Below are 23351 nucleotides of genomic sequence, written 5' to 3' on the forward strand. Positions count from 1 at the left end.
CTTTAAAGAAAATAATAGGGTCTAAAAAAATTTTTCAATTCAAAGTAGGCTAGTCCCAAATATTTTTATTTATTTTTTTAATTAAAAAGATATTTTTTGTTAACAACCAACCCCAACTTCCAGATTGAAGCTCATTTAAAATGAAAATTTAGCCAGTTCATCAAATGGCCACTAGGGGTTCTAAAACTAATTTATACTGCTCTGATAGTAATTTAAGAAGTATATTAAAAAGTTAAGAATATTTTTGAAAAGAAAAAAAATCTTTAAACGACTTTTCTTAAAAAAACATGTTTGCTTTAAAAGGGAAACATTGTGAGAGACTTGATTAAAGGGAAGACTTTCAGATTTGATTTAATGAATGAATCAAGCTCAACTTCAGAGGAAAAAGTCAGAAAGTCTCCTCAAAGTTCAGGAGTTTTTCGCTGCTTCTCTGTGAGGATCTGCAGGTCGTAACGAGGCGTCATGGCTGCAGTTCAAAACAAACGCCTGGTGTTCGCGCGTGTTCTCTAAAGGAAGGTGCTCAGCGTGTTGTCCACTGTGGCCAGGTGGAGATACTCGGGTTGGCTGCTCTCAGACTCCACCCCTGACTCCTCGTCTTCATCATTTTTGCCCTGGTCCGCGTGCTGCTTCTTCCTCCGAACGGACCCCCGGGAGCGGCGCTCCAGACACGCCAGGATCATGTGTGCCAGGTGCTGCTGCAGACGCTGGACGTTCTCCCTGCCAGAAGAAAACATGTAAGTCATTTAAGTATTAATAAGTCAAAGTATACTTTGTTTAAAGTCTTTCTTCCACTTTCTTTGTTTAAAGTACTCGTGTAAAATATACTCAAGTGATCAGATTTGATTTTTAGAACATGTAAAATCTAAAAAGTACAGAAAACGTTAATAAAGTAGTGAAATAGGTTCATTTAAAAGGTGGTAAGCACTCATATCAGTTTGATGAAATAACTCATGTCCTTGTGGGAATGCTGGGAATTATTTTGACCACAAATGGAGCTAAAATGTTTTGATGCAGTTGGAGGCAGACTAACTTATTTCAAGCCGATTTCTAAAGTGCAGTTTGATATTTAGGGCCTTTTTTTGTGCTTACGTTGTGGGCGGAGTCGGAAGGTCATAGTCCTGCCCACTTTCTCCCGTCAGCCAGTAGGTCATCTCCGTGCCTTTCCCCTGAAACAGGCGTTTGTGGGGTCAGGATAAACTCAAGGACTGGAAATGTTGGACGTGAAAAACGCGTCTCCACCTTCAGGTATGTCTCTCCTCTCATCTCATACTCAAACTTGCAGTTGGTCCTCTGCAGGATCTGGATGGTGGGCTCGCTGACGTGGATCCTCAAAGCTGGAAGAGACCACCATGACATAGACAGACCCTCTGCAGGTTTGCTGTTTGACCATCACCTCTGAGTGTTTCTGCTCACGATGTCCTGTAGACTCCATGCGAGACGCCGTGTTCACCGTGTCCCCAAACAAACAGTATCTGGGCATCTTCACCCCAACCACGCCTGCGGCACACGGACCTGCACGCACAAACACCTCAGACGTCTCCTCTGAGGTGGACACTGGACACCGAGAGGAGGCGGGGCTTCACCTGAGTGCACGCCAATGCGTATCCACACCGGAATGCCGACGAGATGTCGCAGCTGGAAGGTCCCCATGAACTCCAAGATGTCCAGCGCCATGCGGCAGATGTCCACCGCATGCATGTTCCCGTTTCTGTTGGGCAGCCCGGAGGCGACCATGTAGGCGTCGCCGATGGTTTCCACCTGCAGACCAGGAACCACAACCCTTACTTTCAACTTTTGCCAGGGAAGAGAAATGAAAGTCGGATGTTTCAGTCCAAAGGGAACACAGTTCTGTAGCTCTAGGACTCCAGAGAACCCCAAAGAGATCCATCATCTACACTCAAGAGAAAAGATGGAACAGAAGAGAAGATTCCAAGGACTAACTGGTCCACAAGACTCCAAGAACCCAACCAGGACAAACATGGATCCATGGAAGACACTGCTGAGCAGCAAGAGCAAAGATTCTGGACCAAAGTTCTGATGGAACCGAAGGTAAGGTGGAACAAACAAGCATGGCGGTGGCAGTGTAATGGTAAGGGGGTGTTTTGCAGCTTCGGGACTTGCATTTATGGAAGACCCTCTTTGAAAGTAACTTGATCTCTTTCTCAAATGTTTGCGGGTAGGAATCCCTGCAGGGGGCAAACTGTTTTTTCTTCAGCATTGATGGTCATAGAATCCAGTACCTTGTACACATCATGATGGTCCACGATGCTGTCGAAGCCCTTGTAGATGTCGTTGAGCATGTCCACCACCTCCATGGGCGTGCTGTACTGGCACAGGGTGGTGAAGCCCACGATGTCGCTGAAGTAGATGGTCACCTCGTCGTACAGCTCCGGCTCCACCGCGCCCGACTCCTTCAGGCTCTTCACCACCGGCCTTCAGAGGAGGACAGAGGAGGACCAGATGAACCACAAGACGGGGAACCGTTTCCAAATATGAATAAATGGGCGGGATAAACTATTTTTTTCCTGATATAAGAACACCAATAAGGTGAGGATGTACTGATCACGTATAATTACTGAAAACACTCTAACATAAGCAGACATTGAGAATCAAATTTAAAAAGAAGAAAAAGAAAACAAAAATTGGAGCCAAACTGTGTGTATTTCTGTGAAATTTATCTATTTGCATATTATTTTGTAATTTTCACAAGTGAAAATAAGTAAGCAGTTAAAATCCCATTCCATTGAAAATGGTGTTTTTAACATTTTTCTTAGAAAATTTAAGATTAAAATCCCATTTCTGAGTATTTCTTTATTCAAATATGAATCAGGAGCAGACGCGACAAAACCCCGTTTGAAATGAATCGTATTTGTGACGTAGAAACAAAAATTGGCGCGCAGCAAGCTCCCTGCTCTGCTCCATTCTGATGTCCGATGCTGGATTCATGCGCTTCTCTGTTTTCCTCGTCTGAGCTGGAATCTGGCTGGCTGGTTAGCTCCAATGTTGCTCGCCTTTTGTTTATTGCAGCGCCCTGCAGAAACTACGTCCTAGAAAGCGGCACAAGTTTTTGGGATTTGGGCTGCAAACGGCATAATCGTAATTAAAAAAATAAAACACTGGAAACGCTTTGAAAACTGCTGATTGTAGTGGGACTACAGCTGCAGCGACTGTACAACCGCCATTACTTTGACTCCACAGTGAGACTGACAACAGCATAAAAATAGCCTCACTGCTGCTCCAACCTGCTTCCAGGTCTGTATTAAAAGGCCAATCTGCTAAGATTGTTAGTCCTTAGTGAATCTGTTGGTTCATGTTTTCAGTCAAGCTCGACTTTTACATGTAGATTTTGATCCTGGGTGCACACCAGCAGCATCATCAAAGCCTCACAGGTGATGTTCCTGAAGATCAGGAGCTCCGCCTTTCCAGCAGGACTTAAAGGAAAGAGTTTTATTTTGAAAACCAGAGGATTCTCTGTGCTTTCTTCTTCCACTTTGTCTAAATTCATCCTATATGCTTTCTGCTCTCTGACTGTTTTGTGAACCGGTCTCCTTTCTTCCCGTTCGTTGTTCCCTGCAGGAGTGTCCCTCGGGTGCAGAACCGGTTTTCCATCAACACCGCTGCCGGCTGTCATCCCGTGGGGCCCTGTCCCGTTTTTGCCGTCTCAGTCATAGTAATTAGTGTTTCGGTGACAGTGAGCAGACCGAGGAAGCAGCATGAAGTTGAGGCGGTCGGCTCGATCCCTCTCAGCCTTGTACAGCGCCGTCCTCTCCTCCACCAGGTGCTCCAGGTTCTTGGAGTACATCTGCAGCCGCCGCATCATGTTGTCCATGTAGCTCTCGTTGTCCTGGTTGTGTATTTTACTATAAAAGACGTTAAAAAAATACACGTTTTTGTGGATGGGCCCTTATTCTGAAAGGCAATAAGAGTCGCAGCAGAATACCTGATGATTTTACCCAGGAGGTTTTCAACTTTCTTAAAGTCGGGTCTCTTTTCTGGATCTTCTTCCCAGCAGCTTTTTATCAACATATAAACCTAGAAAAATAAAAAAGCAGATGTCGGTGAGCTTCTGGGATGTTTTTGACACAATAGTGACTCATCTAAACGGCAGAAACCTCTGCTTCTTTCTCTGAAGCCGTCTCAAGGTTAAGATCCGGCCTGAAGTAGGATGTGATGACTCTGGACAGCTTCTCTGTTTGGAAACACAGATGTTACACCTCTGCACTTGCTCTGCATTCGTGCTCCTCATGGATCTGACACCTGATCTCTTCAGGCTGGCCTCGGTGTAGAAGGTGCTCCTCCTGAGGACGATCTCCTGGCAGATGATGGCAAAGCTGTAGACGTCTCCCTTCTGAGAGGTGCCCTCCTTCCTCAGGTGCTCCGGCGCTGTCCACAAGTCTGAGCGGGGGCAGAGCGTTGAGAGGAGTGGACGGGAGCATGGATGGCTGAGGCGGACTCTTTACCGTGCTCCCGGCTCAGGAAGGCGTTGCAGCCGAAGTCTGTGATCTTCACCACCATGCGGTTGTCCACCACGCAGTTGGTGGACTTCAGGCGGCCGTGGACCTGGATGTCACTGGCGTGCAGGTAGGACATGCCCTGCACACAAGAGGCCCTCAACACTCAAAGCAGTCCATTTAGTTTTACTGACATCTAGTGGCAACAAAGGGAACTGCGAGCATTTGAAGCCAAAAACTAGAAGAGTTTGTAGCCCTTGTGTTATCCTAGACACTTTAACATTGGGAGTTGGGTCATCTAGACCCACTAGTTAACCCACTAATTAAAAATATAGAGGACATTTGTGATCCTGAATAATTGCTGCATAATTCTGAATGAAGTCTTTTTGGTTTTTGCAGAGGACATTTGGGGCTTTTACATGCTGTTAAATGTGAAGGGGTGGGGCTTCTGGGAACTGTAGTTTTAAGTGGATTTAACATTTCTTTAAGGTTTTAAACCACAAACCAATAAGCAAAGTGGGGTTGGTTAAAGTAAACAGTAACAGATTATATTTTTAATGCCAACTTAAAAAAACAAGTGCAAAACAAAAATAATATTGACCAACACTTAGAGAGGAATAAACAACTGAATATTATGAACAGGAAAAAAAGTTAAAATGAAAATTACATTCACGTTCCGTACATCCACAACCAAAGTTTTGTCGACCTTTGACCTCGGGAAGAGGCATCTTGAAATTAGAAGATTAAAAAAACAAACCTTTAGCACCAACTACAAAAACTCCTCCCAGTTATTTTGGTATGTCGCCTCATGACGCCTCAATCATTGTTAGGAGGGTAATTAGGAAACAAAAATTGGCTTTAGAAGTTGTCGATTTTGAATGATGTGAGCGTGGCGAGCTCTTTCCCCGGTATCTCGCACATTTTTCATCAGAATATGGTGAGAATGTACTACATGAATCCCTGACTCAAGCTGAGCGACACACCAGGAAATATGATGTTAACATATATGAAATGTGGGCGTGGTTAACAAAAAAAAGGTCATTCAAAAATTTACGTTGGACAGATTCTTCTAAAAATGACATCGACCTGTACGTCAGCCCCAGAAGACCAAGAAATACAATGGTTGCTATGGAGATAAAGCTGACAGAAAAGCCGCATTTTGAAAAAAGTGTGTTTTTTGCATGAATTTGTCACATTGGTTCTGAGTAGGGTGGCAGGGGCAGGAAGGGAGAGTGAGGGGCAAGTAGCAGCCGCTCAGCCAGTGAGGGCGGGTTAAAAAGGGGCAATGAGGGGCAGGTAGCGCCTGAAGGCAACACAGGATGTGGCTTTAATTTTATTATCTGAACACCTTTTATGCAACCAAACACTTTGGTTTTCATTTTTTTCAGTTTCTTAAGTAAAATGCAGGAATTTGGAATAAAACAACTGTGTCAAAAAGTCGATGAGTGTGTTTATATGGATGTCTGTTTGCCTGATCGGTCTCCACTGTTGTCTCGGACCCGAGTGACTGACGTCTGTATCAGTAAACCAGGAGCTAAAACATACAGTAGCTTCTGTTCTCTGCTGAGCCACTTCTCACCTTTGCAATGTCGCACATGACGGATATTTTGAACTCCCAGTCCATGAAGGTTCCCTCTGGGTACGACACCTTATCGTTCAGCACATACTGGAATAAAGAAGGCACCATTAATCTGTCTTATCTCTCTCTCTTGTTTGTTATTTATAAGCACTGCTATTCTTCAAGGTCTGATTTACGGACCCGCAGTGACCCCCGCTGTCCGTACTCGAAGACTCCGAACACTCCCTGATCAAACTTCACCGTGCCATAAAACTTTGTGAGGCTGTAATAGTCGATGTGCAGAAGCTGCAGGAGAAGTCAGGACTTCAGTGGCTTTGGACAAATATTAACAAACGAGCCATAAACTCTGAGAACAAAAGATGAATGGAGAGAGGCGTCTCACCGCGTTGAGCTCTATCCTCTGGGCTTTGTTGAAGTTCCCATCAGACTTCTTCAGCTCCTTCAGGATCACAATCTGGAACAGAATCAGAGACATCTATCTGCAGGCGGAGCTCGCTGGGATGTCAGTTTGAAAACGGCGGCGGCAGCAGAGTACCTTCTTATCGTAGAGGGCCCGGCGGATCTGACACATCTTCTTCCTCTCTTCTTCTATCTGAGGAGGAGGAGGAGGAGAAACGTTGGATCAGAAGGCTCCAGCGCTGAAAACCATCTTCATGAAGTGCTTTACCTTCAGGGAGACGATGTTGTGCTCGTTGTTCTCCAGCAGTGAGATGAGATCAGGGTTGATGTGAGACCAGCGTTTCCTGAGCCGACGATCCTTCCTGTTCTGTCTGAGCAGCAGAAATATAGATTATTGATGCCGTTTAGTCTGGTTTTCTTTACCTTGAGTTTATGTACAAGTCTGATGCATGTTTTCACCTAAAACAACAAGGTTTATTTAGGAAATTGTTGGTACGGCATTAAAAATAAACATTTTATTAAATGCAATAAGGATGAAGATTTTAAATTAGAAAATAATATGTCTGTCTGTATGTATGTATGTAGGTGTAATATGTATATAACTTTCACCAACTTAACCATGTCTGAAGTCACAAACTGCCCCAAAATCCTGGGAAATATTTCATTGGACGCTACTTTTTTTTTGCATGGTTCTGGGTCACTTCTTAAGCTTTAGGCCAGTATCTCTTTGCACAAAACAGCTCAAAATTAGACATAAGAAGACGAAAAAAGAGAAAATAAATAGAGACTTGCAACAAAACCCACTTAAAACTGGAAAAAAAATTGTTTTTATATATAAAAAAATAATGACAAGAGTCTGACTTGGATCTGAGTCGACTAAATTTAAGAAGGTGGAGCACATAATTATTAACTAATAAGCACAAAATTATAAAACTGCAAATGACTTTTAACGTTTTGACAACACCTTGCATTAGAGGACATTGATTGCAAAGCTGTTTATCCTGGTGTACAGCAGGACTCACCTGTAAAAAATAAAGGCAAGTGTGGCGACCACAGCCACCGTGACGCCCAGCACCACCACGATGATGTCTTGGGTTTCTAGTTCTGTAAAACACAAACCAATGCTTCACACCAAAACACTGAACATGTTGGTGAGGAAGTGTGATAAACAGCTTGAAGGGAACTTTACTGCAGGTGAGGTGACATTTTTATACGACTGCACATGTCACCTGCAGCTATTTAAAGCTGACATTTCCTATTATCAGTTCAGTAGGTGGGTCTGTTTGTGTGCAGGTCAGTCATTAACTATCAGGATTGGATCTCAGATGGTGTGTGTGTCTGTGTGGGTTGCCGTTGTACCGCTGCCTGGTTTGTCGTCAGGAAGCGCCTTTGTCCAGATGAAGGTTGGAGATGGATCCATCTGTTTGGTCCTGTTGTTTTCAGTGTCAAAGGAGAATAAAATCTTGTACTGATAAAGAGAAAAATTAGAGAAAACCTCGAGTTTCTTCTCATAGCAGATAGATTTTGTTTTGTGTAACCCTTGTGCTATCCTAGGCACTTTACCATTGGGAGTTGGGTCATCTAGACCCACTAGACAGTGCTCTGAACCTTTTTTCTTCAATGATTTGTGATCTTCACTGGTGTCCATGGATTACATGAAATCTTTCCACCTTTATCCACCTTTGTCATGGTAGGGAGAACACGTCAATGGAAGGGGGGGTCATCTAAGATAGCACAAGGGTTAACCCATTTATGTCCCTACTACTGCAACATATCATTGAATCCTGAACTGGCTTAGAATCTCTTTGAATAGAAAAAGAACATTTCTACACATACATACATACTACTGAAATGACTCCTTCTGGTTTCTACAGAGGACATTATAACTGGACTCATATTCTGGTAAGAAAAGGTTAGACTGGGATCTGCTTTTTGGAACCAGATATTTCCTGGGCCAGAACCATAACTCACCTTGTTGTCAGTGGAGGTGTAAATAACCGAGAAGTTCACATCTCTGTCTCCATAACTGTCCAGTTTATAATGGCCACCAATTCCTGATCAAAGTCATAAAAACACATTTATTGGTGCTCGGCAGAATGCAGTTCCCAGCTCAGCGTTTTAAGTCAACAGCAATAAATTTCAAGTTTGGTATTTGCATCTTTACTGAAAGTCCCCCTGTTCACCGTTAAATGAGACGTTCCGAAAGTAATTTGTGTTGACGTATTCCATCCCTTGCATCTCTGCCGGGTTTCTTATTGCGATGTCTCTCATGACTTGACCAACCAACAGCACCGCGTCGTGATACGCAGCCATGTAGTCGTTCATCTGCAGGAAAAGAGTCCAAACAAATGAAAGCTCTTCCAAGTGAAGCAGTGTTGATGTTTCTCAGAATCTATATCACAGTCATTGTTCTTATGCCTTCATCACAACACAAGGTCGTAGTGAACACTTATACAACTCGTAATGCTAACGAAGAGCAAAGTAGGTGAGATACAGACGTTTTGTACAGATTTTTTAATTGTCAATTAATTGTCACGTGCACTCCCCGTGCGTGGCGTAAAGTCCCACTGCGATCATCTTTTGATCTGTTTTCAAAGCGTTTGTAGCGTTCTTTCAATTGTAATTAGGCCGTTTTTAGCCATAATCAAAAGTCCCGTGTGGTTTTCCAGGACGTAGTTTCTGAGAAGCGGCAGGAGTTCATCAGAAATTCGCCTCAGAGTTTTGGGCGGGACCGTTAGACTACTGCATTTTTTCGTCTGCTCCTGATTTATAACAATTTGGATGAAGAAATATTCAGAAATGTAATTGTAATCTTAATTCTCTACATATATGTTCTCCATCATGAGAAAAATGCTGCAAAAACATGTTAAAGCACAAAGAAGAACATTTTCATTGGAGTTGGTCTTTAAGGGGCCACTAATGACTAGAGTATGTAGGTATGACAGCGTCACCTGTCCAAATTCCTTTTGGTGTTATTTTTTTAAAGTAACACCAGCATAGTTTTTTTTATCCAATGGATTTCTTACAACATCGGAACTTACAAATGCTTCACAATACACTCACCGCACACCCAACATTGGTACGATTTTCATCGTACCAATGTTGGGTGGCCATACGAGCCTAAAGACACATCTGCAGTCCCTTTAAAACGCGACCGCTTGTCTCTGTGACCATCTACAGGCCCGGACAACCCAAAACCTGCAGCAGTACTCGTACGGGTCACCCCCCCCCCCCGAATGGGCGCCCGTGACTACAACATAACAGTTTATAGTTCTTTGCAGACAACTTTTGTGCAGGTTATCCTATACTTTCCTATTTGCTGGTCACGATATAAATGAATCGTCAAACACTAGAGGGCAGTAAAGTTTCTCTTGCTGTAGCTGTAGCTGTAGCGGTTTTGTCTTCTGCATGGGCATCAGGACTTTAGAAACTTCATTCTAAAATTGTAGCTTCTGAAAGTTTTACCAAGTTTGGGTTCTCACCGTATCGTTGCCTGTGAGGTCCGGCTTGATGGTGTAGGTTCTGGTGTCGGGCATGGTCAGCACCAATACGTTCCTCATCTCCGGCATTGATGTTGTGTTGGTGTAGTAAACATCACTGTGTGGCGCAGGACAAACCAGGAACAAACTGAGAACTTTGAAAATATTTTTTAAAAGCTGCAACTTGAAAGGGAATTCTTCTGCATTCCCTGATCTATGGATCTCGACAACATTGTTTGAATGCAACACGTGTGGAGAGAAGCACATTCAAAACCTTTGGTACCACCAAAATAAATAAAAAAATAGCTCTATAAGATAACTTCAATGAAGAAAGAGGATTTTTCCATTAAAAAAAAGGAAACGTCTTAGCAGAACTCACAATCTTCTAAATGTACTTTTGCTGTTAAAAAATCGAGTTCACTTTAGAAAATGACTGTTTTTTACGTTTTAATCCACGTCTGAAGCTTTTTTTTTTACATTTGTCTATTTCATATGTAATATAAAAAGTAATACAGTCACTAATATCTACAGTCAAAAGAGGAAAAAAGATTTAAAAAAATCTTTACTGACTTGTAAAGATCGATGAGAATGAAGAGAATATCCAAGTTGTCGGCAGCGTCAGAGATGTTTTTCACTTCCTTCAGGTCCGTCGGTGAGCCGCACAGGATGAACACTGCACCCAAAGGACACGTATGTAACTCCAGAGGGAACACATGTTTCCCTCAGAAGGAATCAAACACCAACTCCTCCATTTAACCTTCAATCTGAAGTTAATAGAAAAACCAAAGTATGTTTGTTTCATGGCTGAATTAACTTGAAGCAAATCTGTCATTTCTCAGATTGAGACCCTTTAAAGTCATGGGCTGGAACCACAGAAAGGTCGCTGAGTCACACTCACGATTGCTGGTCCTGTTCTCCTGAGAGTCCAGAACGTCCTTCAGGTCGCCGGGATGGCGCAGAATCGTTCTGCTCACGTTTACTAGAAACCTGCCGTCAGCTTCCAGCGCTCCGATGTACCTGTGGAGGGAGGTCGGGTCAACGAAACGGCACACCTGACAGTCACCTTCTGGATTATCTTTACACCAACACGCCCTGTTGGAGGTGCTGATCTTTATTTGGAGTATGGTGTCCATGTGAACAAGTCTATTCAAGTTTTTTCACCACCAAAGTAATTAAAGAGTTTCATGAAAATAAGACTTTTAATCCAAAAAAGTAAATTAATATTTTGAAGGTTTTTTAAACAAATTAAGAATAACAAAGGCTGCAGTTTTTCAGGCTTTTGGGCAAAACATTACAGCTTTAAATTTGACACTTTTAAAGCTAAATTCAGAGCAAACGTTTGCATCAGTAACACCTGGATGTCCAAGCAAGATTGCTTTTTCCAATCTATTTATCTCTCTTTGTCTTGATTTTGTAGGAAAAGCAGCAGAGATGGATGTTTCTTTGCCAAAAATCCCATAATAGTCTTAAACTGCAAGAAACTCTACATTTTCTGGTATATGTTGACAGAGTTTGGACATTTTTTATCTGAGGATTACACTAATCAATGTTCCTACAAAAATAAGTCAGTTTAAAGGAGAAATCAAATGTTTTCCTTATGTGTTTTTGCAAAGTTACAACAATGACACAAACTAATTACAAAGTATTTCAATATTTTCTCTACAAATTGAACCAAAAAGTTCTTGAAATCCTTCCCAGAATTCAATCAACTGTAATCTGTGTGAATTACCATAAGCAGTCCTCAGTGTTGGGCTGTCGTTTGTAGACGTAGGCTGTCCTCCACTTTGGTTTGATGGTGAACTTTTCTTTCCAGAAGTTGATGAAAAAGTCGGAGATCTTGCGGGCCGGTGGCAGGAGGCGCTGCAGGTTCATGGCGTAGTCGCAGGAGGAGCCGAAGCTTCCAGCTGAGATGATGGGTGTGCTGAGGTTAAAGCCTTTTTCTACACTGACGGATGAAAATAAAAGAGACGACATGAGAGGAAGAGTATTTGCTGCTACACTGCAAAGACTGAATCTAAAGAAGATAAAAATACCCTTTTATAAGAAAAAATATCTCATTTTCTTTTTTGCAAAAAAGTAATCTTCTCAAGATTATTTTTCTTATCTTCTCAGTGACTACAATTTTTTACTCAGTAAAACTATCTCTCTTATCCCACTGGCCATTTCTTTTTGCCAATGGGATACATGTTGCACTTATTTCTAAGGGGCCTGTTTTTTTAGTGTATTTCAAGGTGTGTTGTGACTCCTTCCATGACGGTGTCAATCTTTCTTTATAATTTATAATATATGATGCAAAATATAACTGTCTATAAAAATGGACTGTTTGGTCACATGACCATAGCCAGGAAATGGATGTCAACGATAAGGAATGAAGCCAAAAAACAGGGGGTTATTATAAATAAAAAAAAAAAATAAAAAAATAAAATAAAAAAATAATAATAATAATAAAGCCATAGTAAAAAATACTTAAAAAATTCAAATTCGCAATAAATAAATAAAACTTTAGGAAAATAAATAACAGCAATCACAACAACAACAACAATAATAATAATAATATAATAATTATAAAGTCAAAGTAAAATTAAATAAAAAAATCAAATTGTCCATAAATAAAAAAGAATTTTAGATAAAGATTTGTTTGTTTTTTTGCGGCTCTGAGATGCTTCACTGAAGCCAAACAGTGCATGGAAGCTTTTAATGCCATAAAACGGATCATTATGCTGAGTTCCTTCGTCATGGGGCGTCAAACAGCTGGATAAACAATCGCTCACTCACTCGGCTATTGCAAAGGTGGCGTAGGTGCAGGTGGGTCCCAGTACGGCACATCCCAGCTCACCTGTAACCTGCAGTCAGACAGCAGAGTGTGACTCCCACCGATAACAGCAAAACTCTGAGTTTACTTTCAGGAAATACTGACGGTACATCTGGTCAAGAAAAAACAACATCTACCAACTGGAATGACCAAATAATAGAAGTACTTTAAATAAAATTCAATATATAGAGTGAATTATGTTTAAAAAGTCTAATTTTGCTGTCACATCAAAGATCATCTCTGAGGAAATTGAGTTGTTGATGTTTTTAACATGTTCTTGTTGCAGTTTTCTGATGTTGGGGGACATATATAAAGAAAATTAAGCTTAAGATTGCATTTCTGAGTATGTCTTTATTCAAATTATTGTGAATCAGGAGCAGATAAAAAAGATACTATTTGTGATGTAGAAAATGAGCTGGGCGGGGCCACAAGCTCCCTACTCCGCCCCCATTCTGATGCATCCACTTCTTCTTTAATTATTAAAAAAACACATGAAAATGAATTGGTGTTTCTTCAGAATCCATCGTTTCAACATAGCTTCTGTCATTTTGCCTGAATTCATCTCCTCATTAAGCTGTGCAGAGACAGTGATTGGTCTAACAAAGCCAGCTTGAATGACAAAACCAGAGAAAAAGGATCAGAATGTTCTGTTAAAGTCCGGAAAAGGTTTGTCGCCTGTCTGAGCGAGTGAACCCTCATGTTCCTCAGGAATCAAATGAGTGACTCACCATCAGTTTGTTGAGCTTCTCTGCCCCCTCGCATGCACTCGTTATGCAGCCTCTTTGGCGATAAAGAGTGGTGTTGAACCCCTCAAAGTTGACTGTGAGGTTGAACTCCATACCTTTGTGTTGCATGAGGAGGGAAGAAGACGTAATGATTGGCTGATTCAAAACAGAAGACCAGCAGGACGCTGCTGCATCTGATTCCTAATCTATTCCAGGAAGATTACAGTCCAGACTGTGATGGTGAGACTTTTGCAGTCATAGACTCACAGCTGGAAATATGCCTGTAAATGTCCTGCATACACGCACTGGCCACTTCATTAAATACACCTTACTGGTGCCGGCTTGGAGCCCCTTTTGCCGTCAGTACTGCCTTAATCCTTGGTGGCATTGATTCATTAAGGTTCTGGAAACATTCCTCAGAGAGTTTGGTCCGTATTGACATGACAGCATCACACAGTTGCTGCAGATTTGTCGGTTGCACATCCATGAGGCTGATATAATGTTCGCTCTTGGGTTGAGATCTGGTGACTGTGGAAGCCACTTCAGTCCTAGGAACTCATTGTCATGTTCTAGAAACCAGTCTGAGATGATTCCAGCTTCATGACATGGAGCTTTATCCTGCTGGAAGTAGCATCAGAAGATGGTCCACTGTGGTCAGAAAGGGATGGACATGGTCAGCAACAATACCCAGGTAGGCTGTGGCATTGGAATCACAAGAGACCCAAAATCATATCCCCCACACCATGACACCAACACAAGGCAGGATGGATCCATGCTTTCATGTTGATGATGCCAGATTCTGACCCTACCATCCGAATGTGGCAGCAGAAATGGAGACTCATCAGACCAGACAACATTTTGCCATCTTCTATGGTCCAGTTTTGGTGAGTCTGAGTGAATCGTAGCCTCGGTTCTAAGCTGACAGGAATGGCACCCAGTGTGGTCTTCTGCTGCTGTAGTCCATCAGCCTACAGGATGTGCATGTTGCCATGTGATTGGCTGGTTAGAAATGTGCATTCATGATGTGCCAAATAAAGTGGCCAGTGAGTTTATATAAACCTAGCAAACATGGCAGTGACTGAGGACAAAATTACTTGTTTCTAATTGCTTCTCTTGTTATTTGGAATTCTTTGTAATTCAACTGAACCAAACTTCACAAAAACCAAATATAAAAGTAGGTTATTCTCACTCCTATGGATCAAAGGTCAGGATTAGTTTACAGGAAACCAGTGAGCATTTCTAATGACTTTTGCTGATAACATCTAATGTTATCACTGTCGAAATCCTGCTGACGAACCAGGTTCACATCTCTGTTAATTAGTTGAGTTTGTGTGTTTGTAAAACGAACAAAAAGGCTGAAAGCGGAAAAATATTAAATGTTTTGGCCCGATTCTGGTCAGAATTAAAATAATATTCACCCAAAAAGTAAATGCTGTATTTTCTACAAATGCATCAGAAAAGCTACAAAGTTAATTAGCCTGATATGTTAATTAATTGTGGTCACAAATTTTTGATTGTCCTTTTTTTTGAGTTACCTTCTTCAGCATTGATAGCTGCATCCTTCTCGATGGCCTCTAGGATTTGTCCCCCCACATACTTCAGGCTCCAGGGAGACTCCTCGTCCTCCAGCAGGATCACGTTGACCGTTATCCCATCCATACACTGTCCAGTGTCTTGAACACGAGATGCGGAGACCCCGAAGGCGCACAGCACAGACAGCCACAAGTTAAATGTGCTCATTGTCAGCTCTGGATCAGTGTTTCAGGGTGAGTCCATGTTAAGGAGGGGGCTCTGAATCCTATCAGTTTGTGATTCTGCAGAGCTGGAAAACATCCGATTTTTCCCCTAATGTGTAGATCTCCACTAGTGAAAGCTACCAAATTCAGAAGTCTTCTCCCTTTGTGCTCTGCTCCTTAAACTAGCACTGCCTTTCTAGCTCTGAGTTGTCCTTTCCTTGTCAGTGTGTTAATATACAACCTTTAAAGACACACAGACCGGCTGTATAACTCCCCTGTGTGGGTGTGCAAAGGTCTGTGTGTGCGCTGCAGGCTACAAACTGGAAAACACATAACAGACTTGATTTGGATGGAGATGGCAAATGTCCACATAGCAACATGTGAAAGTTCTGCAGATAAGAGCTTCATGCTCCATGTGGTTTTAGATGAAAGCATTGACCTGGACTTTCAGTTGAGCTTTTTGCAAAAACCTGAAGGGAAAGTAGTTATCGTGTTAACTTTGCTGAACAGCAGGTGACGCTCACAGCATCTTTGACTGGTTATTGTAAACATGGATTTATTGAAAATGTAAAACTCATGATGCTGCTTAAAGACAGACACTATAATGTAAGGAGGTTGCCTTAGAAACAATCACAAACGCAAACCGATTTACAAGGTGGAAAATGGACTTCTGCTGGTGGAAGAACTAGAGAAGGAAGATAAGTAACCCAGGAGAGAAACGTACGGTGGCCCTGAAGTCCAAATTACACCAACAAACCCCTCCAAAACATCTGATAGATTACAACAACAAGAAAAACAGATAATAAGACGCAGCCTGGGTTGTTCCAGGAAGCATGTTTAAACTAGCCTGACTTTAAGCTTGAACTCTGGCTGAAATCCACCTGAACTTGCTTACTCGGGGTATGTCGGTTCCAAAAGACCGGATATGAGTTAGCGTAATTACGCTCGATTTGATAACGCTGGGTTAATGCACGTGCACAGCAAGTACATAAAGACATTCTCAATAGATTGCCGATTTCCGGAGTCACCATGGAAACGCGTGGAGAAAAAAAGAGAGTGCAATACTCCAGTGAGAGACTGAGCCATTTTTTTTTTAAACTTGTCCTGTCCAACAGCTGGGCAGACAGATGAAAACTGAAGGCCTCTTGTGTTGGACATATTTTACTTTAACAACAAACCAGAGGTATGTCTGAATAAACCCCTTTTGTGATTGAGGCCAAACTTTATTAATGTCAATCATGTTTGAAAATCTTTGGTGTTGGACCGGACGGAAAAGGAAAGGAGGGAAGAAGAGAGAGGGATATTAGAGAGAAGGGGGGGGGGGGGGGGAAGGAGGGTGATAATAGGAGGGGTGAGGATATTCTGAGCCAGAGATTTTAATGACGCCGTATGAAGATGATACGCCCTTCAAAAAAGTAATACGGCTGCATCATCATCAAAAGAAAGAGTTTCTGCTTGGAGAAAAAATAACAAAGTAAACGCAGGAGTTTCTATCTCATTTCTATTTTCATTGTGACGTACATATATATATATATATATATATATATATATATATATATATATATATATACACACACACACGGTATATAAAAAAAAACCCTCTCACCCTTCCTCGGGTGGTTTCTCCTCCAAGCTGGGGTCCTCTACCAGAGGCCTGGGAGCTTGAGGGTCCTGCAGTATCTTAGCTGTTCCTAGCACTGCACTTTTCTGGATAGAGAGGTCTGAGGTCTTTCCAGGTATCTGCTGTAGCCACTCCTCCAGCTTGGGGGTTACTGCCCCGAGTGCTCCAATTACCACAGGCACCACTGTCACCTTCACTTTCCAGGCTTTCTCCAGTTCTTCTCTGAGTCCCTGATATTTCTCCAGTTTCTCATGTTCCTTCTTCCTGATGTTCCCATCACTTGGCACTGCCACATCCACCACAACGGCTTTCCTCTGTTCTTTATCCACCACTACAATGTCTGGTTGGTTCACCATTACCATCCTATCAGTCTGGATCTGGAAGTCCCACAGGATCTTTGCTCTGTCACTCTCTACCATCTTCGGAGGTGTTTCCCATTTTGACCCTGGGGGTTTCCAGTTCATATTCTGCACACATGTTCCTGTATATTATTCCAGCCTCTTGATTGCACTCCATGTATGCTTTACCTGCCAGGATCTTACACCCTGCAGTTATGTACTGGATTGTTTCAGGCGCCTCTTTGCACAGCCTACACCTTGGGTCTTGTGAGATGTGAGAACAAGGTTCTGTTCCATTTATTTAGTATTGCAATTCAATTCAATTTTATTTGTATAGCCCAAAATCACAACAACAGTCGTCTCGATGGGCTTCGAAGTAAAACATGAACTCAAAAGGATCATGAATACATAGAGTTCAATAGGAAAATACTAAAGCTAAGAAACCTCAGGGGTGCCCACATGAAGGAGGGATCCTCCCCCAGGACGGACAGGCGATTTACCAGAACTTTTAGAGAAGAATTAACTTATCTAAATCTACAACTACATATATAAAAGTCCAGCAGACGAGCTTCATCCAGCCGTGGTTGTGGGGACAGTCAGGGGCGAGAGTCGAGCCGGAGACAGGAACCACAGCCAGGTGTAGGAGCAGGAGCAGAGACGAGGTACTCGGTCAGGAACTGGAGCAAGGATGAGCCAACTGCAGTCTGGAAGCACTCCCACTCCCCAGGAGGGGAGAGGAAAAGAGGGACAATACATGAATCACTGCACCAAACAGAGGCATGGAGAACTAAATGATCAAGAATAGAGGAGAGGAAGGGTAGAAGTAGAAGAGAAAAGAGGACAGAACCCCAGTGCACCATAGTTACCCCAGCTTCAACTTCTAGCAACCTTTTAAAACAAATAGTTACTATTAAGTTTAATTTAAACAAATTAACATTAAGTTAAATAATCTCTGAATACTAAGTAGTCTGACAATAAGCCTGTCCAAAGAGGAATGTTTTCAGTCTAACTTTGAATGTAGAAACTGAGTCGGCCTCTCTTCCATGAGCTGGGAGTTTATTCCATAAGACAGGGGCTTGGTGGCTAAACGCTCTACCTCCAACCGTACTTTTACTAATTCTAGGAACCACAAGCAGTCCTGCATTTTGCGAGCGAAGTATTCTGATTGGTTGGTAAGGGACTATGAGGTCCTTAATATAGGACGGGGCCATTCCATGTAAGGCCTTATAGGTTAACAGGAGGATCTTGAACTTGATTCTAGAATCAACTGGGATCCAATGGAGCGAAACTAACACAGGAGTGATGTGATCTCTTCTGCTAGTTCCAGCTAACAATCTAGCTGCTGCATTCTGAACAAGCTGGAGACTTCTTAAGGAACTCTTAGGACACGCTGCTAACAAGGAGTTACAGTGATCCAGCCTCGACGTAACAAATGCATGGATGAGTTTTTCAGCATCACTCTTAGAAAGTATATTTCTGATCTTAGCAATATTCCGCAGGTGAAAAAAGGCAGTTCTACACGCCTGAGATATGTGAGCCTTAAATGATAAATCCTGGTCAAATAAAACCCCAAGGTTTCTAACTGGAATTGGGGGCTATACTTATGCCATCCAGGGAGACTATCTGAGCAGACAGAGCATCTCTGAGGTTTTTAGGACCTAGTATAATGACCTCAGTTTTTCTGGGTTCAAGAGGAGGTAATTAATTGTCATCCAGGTCTTGATGTCACTGATGCAGGCGTTCAGTTTCTCTATATTGTCATTCTGTCATTGCAGTCTCTAATGCTTTGAGCTTGTTCTCAAAATGTTTAAAGAATCCCAGTTCAGTTAGTTTCCAGTATTTCTGCAGCATATTCCAAGCAAAAGAAGAAGGGTGGACAAAGGCTTTCCCCCCCATCTCTCTGCGGGCAAATGGAACAGAAAGCAACAACTGGTCTTTTGATCTTAAGGAACAAGATTACACACTTCTCCTTTTGGTTAGGGAACAAATTTAGGGAGGCAGTAATCCAAGCAAAGGCTTGTAAATGAAACTTCACCAATGTCCTGCCTCCTAGTGGCCAGAGACGGCCATTGTACTCTTCAGTACAACCGTTTGGAGACATGAAGACAAGACATTCATATACAGAATATCACCATAATCCAGCACAGATAACAAAGTTGCAGTAACGAGACGCTTTTTTACTTCAAAAGAAGACAAAGTCGTGTGAAAAATTGTAGTTTCTGCCACTCTGCAGTTCGTGCTATACTACGGAGCCCGTGCCCAGACATTAAAAAATTAAAATATATCTCGTTCCCAAAGATTAATATCTTGTTCCCACAAATTAATAACTTGTTCGCAGGAAATATTATTCCTGCAACAACAGCAACAACAAAAAAACACAGACACTTAAGAGATAAAAAGAACATGCTGCCAACTTGGATTCTTTGGATGTGATTATCTCTAAATTATTTATTATTATTTTTTTATAAAAACAGTTTTTTCTACAAAAACAGTCATTTATAATAAAAAAAAGGCCAAATTAAGTAAAATTCTAGCATGTCAAGCATTTTATTTGCATTTATTTTGTCCTGAATACTGCCTACTTATGCATTTCTGCGAAGCCCTTTGTGGTGTAAAAGATAAAACTGATTTATTAAATGTTTTCTCTTTCAGATAATTTAAGATTTCTTTTTTCAGCTCCACACTGAAGCGGTTTCTGTTTTTATTCAATCTAACCCCTCAAACTCATTTTTCATAGATTTTCTTAATACCCCTACTTCATTGAAATCCTTCTGCCTGTAACTTTTTTTGTGGGGGGGGGGGGTTCTTTCATTTGTTCTTATCCATATAAGAAAAAGAATATTGACCTCTTGCTTGTGTTTGTAAGAATGGCAGCCATTTTGTAATTTGACCTTTTTCTTATGATTTGTTTTTTTTAAAGGAAATGGCTTCCCAAATTGCAAAGGTCACCAAGGATCTGACCACTACTGCAGAAATGCGGAAATCTACCCAGATGCTGATGCAGCCAAACGCAAACTGGGAGGAGTTTCTGACTCCTTCTCCCCTCTCCATCGCCATCATGGGGGAGTTAGTCTTGTTCTCCTCAGGCCCAGACTTCTCCATTAACAAGAACCCCCCAAAAGATGGATTCAAGCACATAAAGTACCCAGAATCCTTCAGGGAGGCTGTTATGCAAGTCTGTAACTCAGGCTGGAAGGCTTTCAACATCGCCCATAAGAATATGGATCAAATCCGCATTCACACTGCCTCTGTTCCGGAACACATGAAAGATGCAGTGAAAATCCTCTATCAGGGAAATGATGAAATGATTGAAAAACTTTTTCCAAACGAGTTGAAAAGCATCCTCACCATAGCAGATGAATGTGTGGAGCTAGCAGATGGTGTAGAACAGAAATATAATGATGTCATCTGTTTAATCCAGGAGCTGCTGGAAGCCTGCGTTAATGCTGAACACATTTATGGAGAAGACCTGGAAGAGGTTACGAATAAAATTAAGCAAAATAAATTGAGAGAACAGAGTGCAAGAGAGCTAAATGAAAAATATACTAAAGCAATGGAGGCCATGGAAAAGCAGGTTGAAGAAGCAGAAGAAAAGCTCAAATCATCAATGAACTCCCTCCCAACAGGGATGGAGATGGTTGGCATGGAGATGGCTCATACAATGAGACAGACAATCTCTACGATGGTTAGTCCAGTTTTTATATTGGCCAGGCAGGACCAAGCAAAGTTTGAGTCAGGATTGAATGCAATGGCTGCCACCGCTGAAAATTTGGCACAACCAGAGGGTGGACCACAATCCAAGACTGAAACAGTGGACTCAGTCTCAGACATAGAGATCTACAGCAAGTCTTCACAGATTCTTATTCTAACAAAAACAATCCTAAATTACATGAATAAAGTAGAGATAAACTGGAAAGAGCTATATGACCAGAAAAACGAGAGCAATTTTGAATTTATCAAACAACAGTTTAAAAGGATCTCTACGGATATAGCAAAGGCCCCAAAGAGCAAAGCCAAGGACAAAGCTTTGTCTCTGTGCGATGATGGCATTGCCATCTGTGAACAGCTGTCTAAGTATTCTCCAGATCAGAAATGGGATGAGAAAACAACAGAAAAGCTGATTAAAGAAGCAAAGAAGCTGCACCAAGATGCTATGCAGTTTGACACTAAGAGTAAAATGAAGTGTGGTGTTCCTGCTATTGCTCCCACACCTCCAATGATGGCCACAGCACAGGCGAATGCTGGACAACAGTCTGCAGAGCAGCAAGCATCAGAGAAGGCATTTTCCTGCATCAAGCAGAGCCGAGAACAGCTGAAGCAATCCAGAGAAGAATATAACAAGACTAAGAAGCGCATGGAGACAACCCTGAGAGAGCTGACTGACATCCTGGCGGACATGCATCTCTGCTGTTTTAAAGAGATTGACTTTGACAAAGCAATCAAAATGCTGATGAAAGGTATGGATGCCATGTACCAAGGGAAAAAGCAGTGGCAGAAGATGGTGCGCTTCTTCAAGATGGTGGCCAATATTGTGAAAACCAATCTTTCAAAAACCAGGAAAAAGTTTGGGCAGAGGGCTGAACATGTACAAACACTGTCCCACAATTCTAAGCGCTTTACCAAAGACCTGCTGCACAACCAGGCCTTTCAAGCCTCCAACATCGCCAGCCTGGTCCATATGATCTCAGGGACCTACTGTGAAGTGTCCAACAAATACCTGATGGACGGAGTGAGCAGCCTGGGTAAGCTCATGACTATGGATAAGGACAAGCCAGAGTTCCTCCAAGAGCGCCAAAAACTGCAGAATTCCTGCAAAGAAGCTCAAGACAGCATCCTAAAATTGGTCCTAAGCAACAAGGAAGAGTTGGAGAAAAATACAGAGACCAGAATGAAAGAAATTGAAGATGGGCTGAAGATCATTCTGCTTGCTTTTGACCCAGAGGAAACTACAAGGATCCAAGAAATTGTTTAGGCCAGCATGATGGACGAAGACCTGGATGAATTGGTTTAGACAAATTTTGTTGCATTTTCTATAAAAACCAAAGAGCATGTATGGATAAAGATGCAGTAGTTATAAAACTGTAATCATGTGTGAGTGTTTCTGTTTCTAGATAAACAGATTTCATGTAATCAAACTAACAACTTATTTCTGCATAATCACTGGTTTCCTGATAAATAAGATTTGATGTAAAACGTTTTAAGAGAATTCTGAAGCGTGGTTGTGGCCTAATATTCATGACTTCATAATAAACAAAAATATTAACAACTAAATGTCTTGATTATATGTTTAGTTTGTGGCTGCAGTGCGTTGGAAATATGTCTTAAGGAACACTGCCAATGGATATCCATCCATCCATCCATCCATCCATCCATCCATCCATCCATCGCTATTCCGGGTCGTAGGGGCAATGGTCCAAGCAAAGATGCCCAGGCTTCCCTTTCCTCAGCCACTTCCTCCAGTTCCTTTGGGGGGACTCCAAGGCGGTCCCAGGCCAGCCGAGAGACGTAGTCTCTCCAGCGTGTCCTCGGTCTTTCCCGGGCCTCTGCCCAGTGTGACATGCACTGAACTCCTCCCCAGGAAAGCGTCCAGCAGGCATCCATACCAGACGTCCCAGCCACCTCGGGCATCTGGATATACATGATCATATAAATGGACGTTACCAAAAAAATGGTAATGTAAAACGTTACCCTTTATATGGTAACGTTTACCATATAAATGTTAACGTTTTTCTCTTGAAAACACAAACATTTTACATCAAAAATTCTAAAAATGAATGCTTTAAATATTACATTTAATTATTTAAATGAGAAATCAACACTTCTGTATTTCAATAATAGAGTTACATTGTTATGTTCATTATGAACACACCATGAAGTCGTAGGCTTCCGTCGACGTCATGATGAGGGTAGCAGCCTAGACACGAAGCTCCGTCGAAAGAGTAAGAAAAGTGACAATTTTAGTTTTTAAAATACCTGCCAATCGGTTGATCTAAAGAAGCCCACCATGAGTGCACCTTTGAAGACCGGACTTGCAAACAAACAAGGGGTTTCAAAATAAAATGACGAGAAAAAAAGAGCAACGGTGTGCTCAGCTTGTGCTAGCTCTGATGCTGCTAGCATTGAGAATGAACAGCTAACTACACATTAATATTGAGAGAGCACATCGCTCACTCCAGTCCAGACCAAAAACCTCAACAGCGCCCCTCGTTCG

The 23351-nt window shown here is 42.0% G+C and overlaps 2 protein-coding genes across 2 annotated transcripts; one reads left to right on the top strand and one right to left on the bottom strand.

Annotated features, from left to right (window-relative positions):
- Positions 1-335: 335 nt before the first annotated feature.
- Positions 336-15383, bottom strand: gucy2cb (guanylate cyclase 2Cb). Its single transcript, NM_001105098.1, is given in 27 exon segments — positions 336-717; positions 1090-1166; positions 1240-1334; positions 1414-1512; positions 1584-1758; positions 2241-2433; positions 3702-3860; positions 3941-4032; positions 4113-4189; positions 4258-4395; positions 4461-4593; positions 6031-6117; positions 6211-6315; positions 6413-6484; positions 6566-6622; positions 6698-6800; positions 7452-7533; positions 7789-7897; positions 8401-8483; positions 8613-8754; positions 9912-10026; positions 10479-10581; positions 10807-10925; positions 11638-11853; positions 12684-12751; positions 13449-13561; positions 14981-15383. Coding segments are annotated over 27 exon segments (3228 nt in total). The 5' UTR covers positions 15186-15383; the 3' UTR covers positions 336-506.
- A 4680-nt stretch (positions 15384-20063) lies between these two features.
- LOC101162400 (uncharacterized) lies at positions 20064-22401 on the top strand. Its single transcript, XM_004080189.3, has one exon. The coding sequence runs from the start codon at positions 20064-20066 to the stop codon at positions 22110-22112; it is 2049 nt and encodes a 682-aa protein (XP_004080237.1). The 3' UTR covers positions 22113-22401.
- The last annotated feature ends 950 nt before the right edge of the window (positions 22402-23351 follow it).

The sequence above is a fragment of the Oryzias latipes genome, chromosome 19 (assembly GCF_053564925.1).
Source record: "Oryzias latipes strain Hd-rR chromosome 19, Olatipes_Hd-rR_3.1".
NCBI classification, from domain to species: Eukaryota; Metazoa; Chordata; class Actinopteri; order Beloniformes; family Adrianichthyidae; genus Oryzias; species Oryzias latipes.

What these genes read in the sequence shown, in the direction of transcription:
- LOC101162400 (XM_004080189.3), top strand. Translation starts at nt 20,064, where the DNA reads ATGGCTTCCCAAATTGCAAAGGTCACCAAGGATCTGACCACTACTGCA.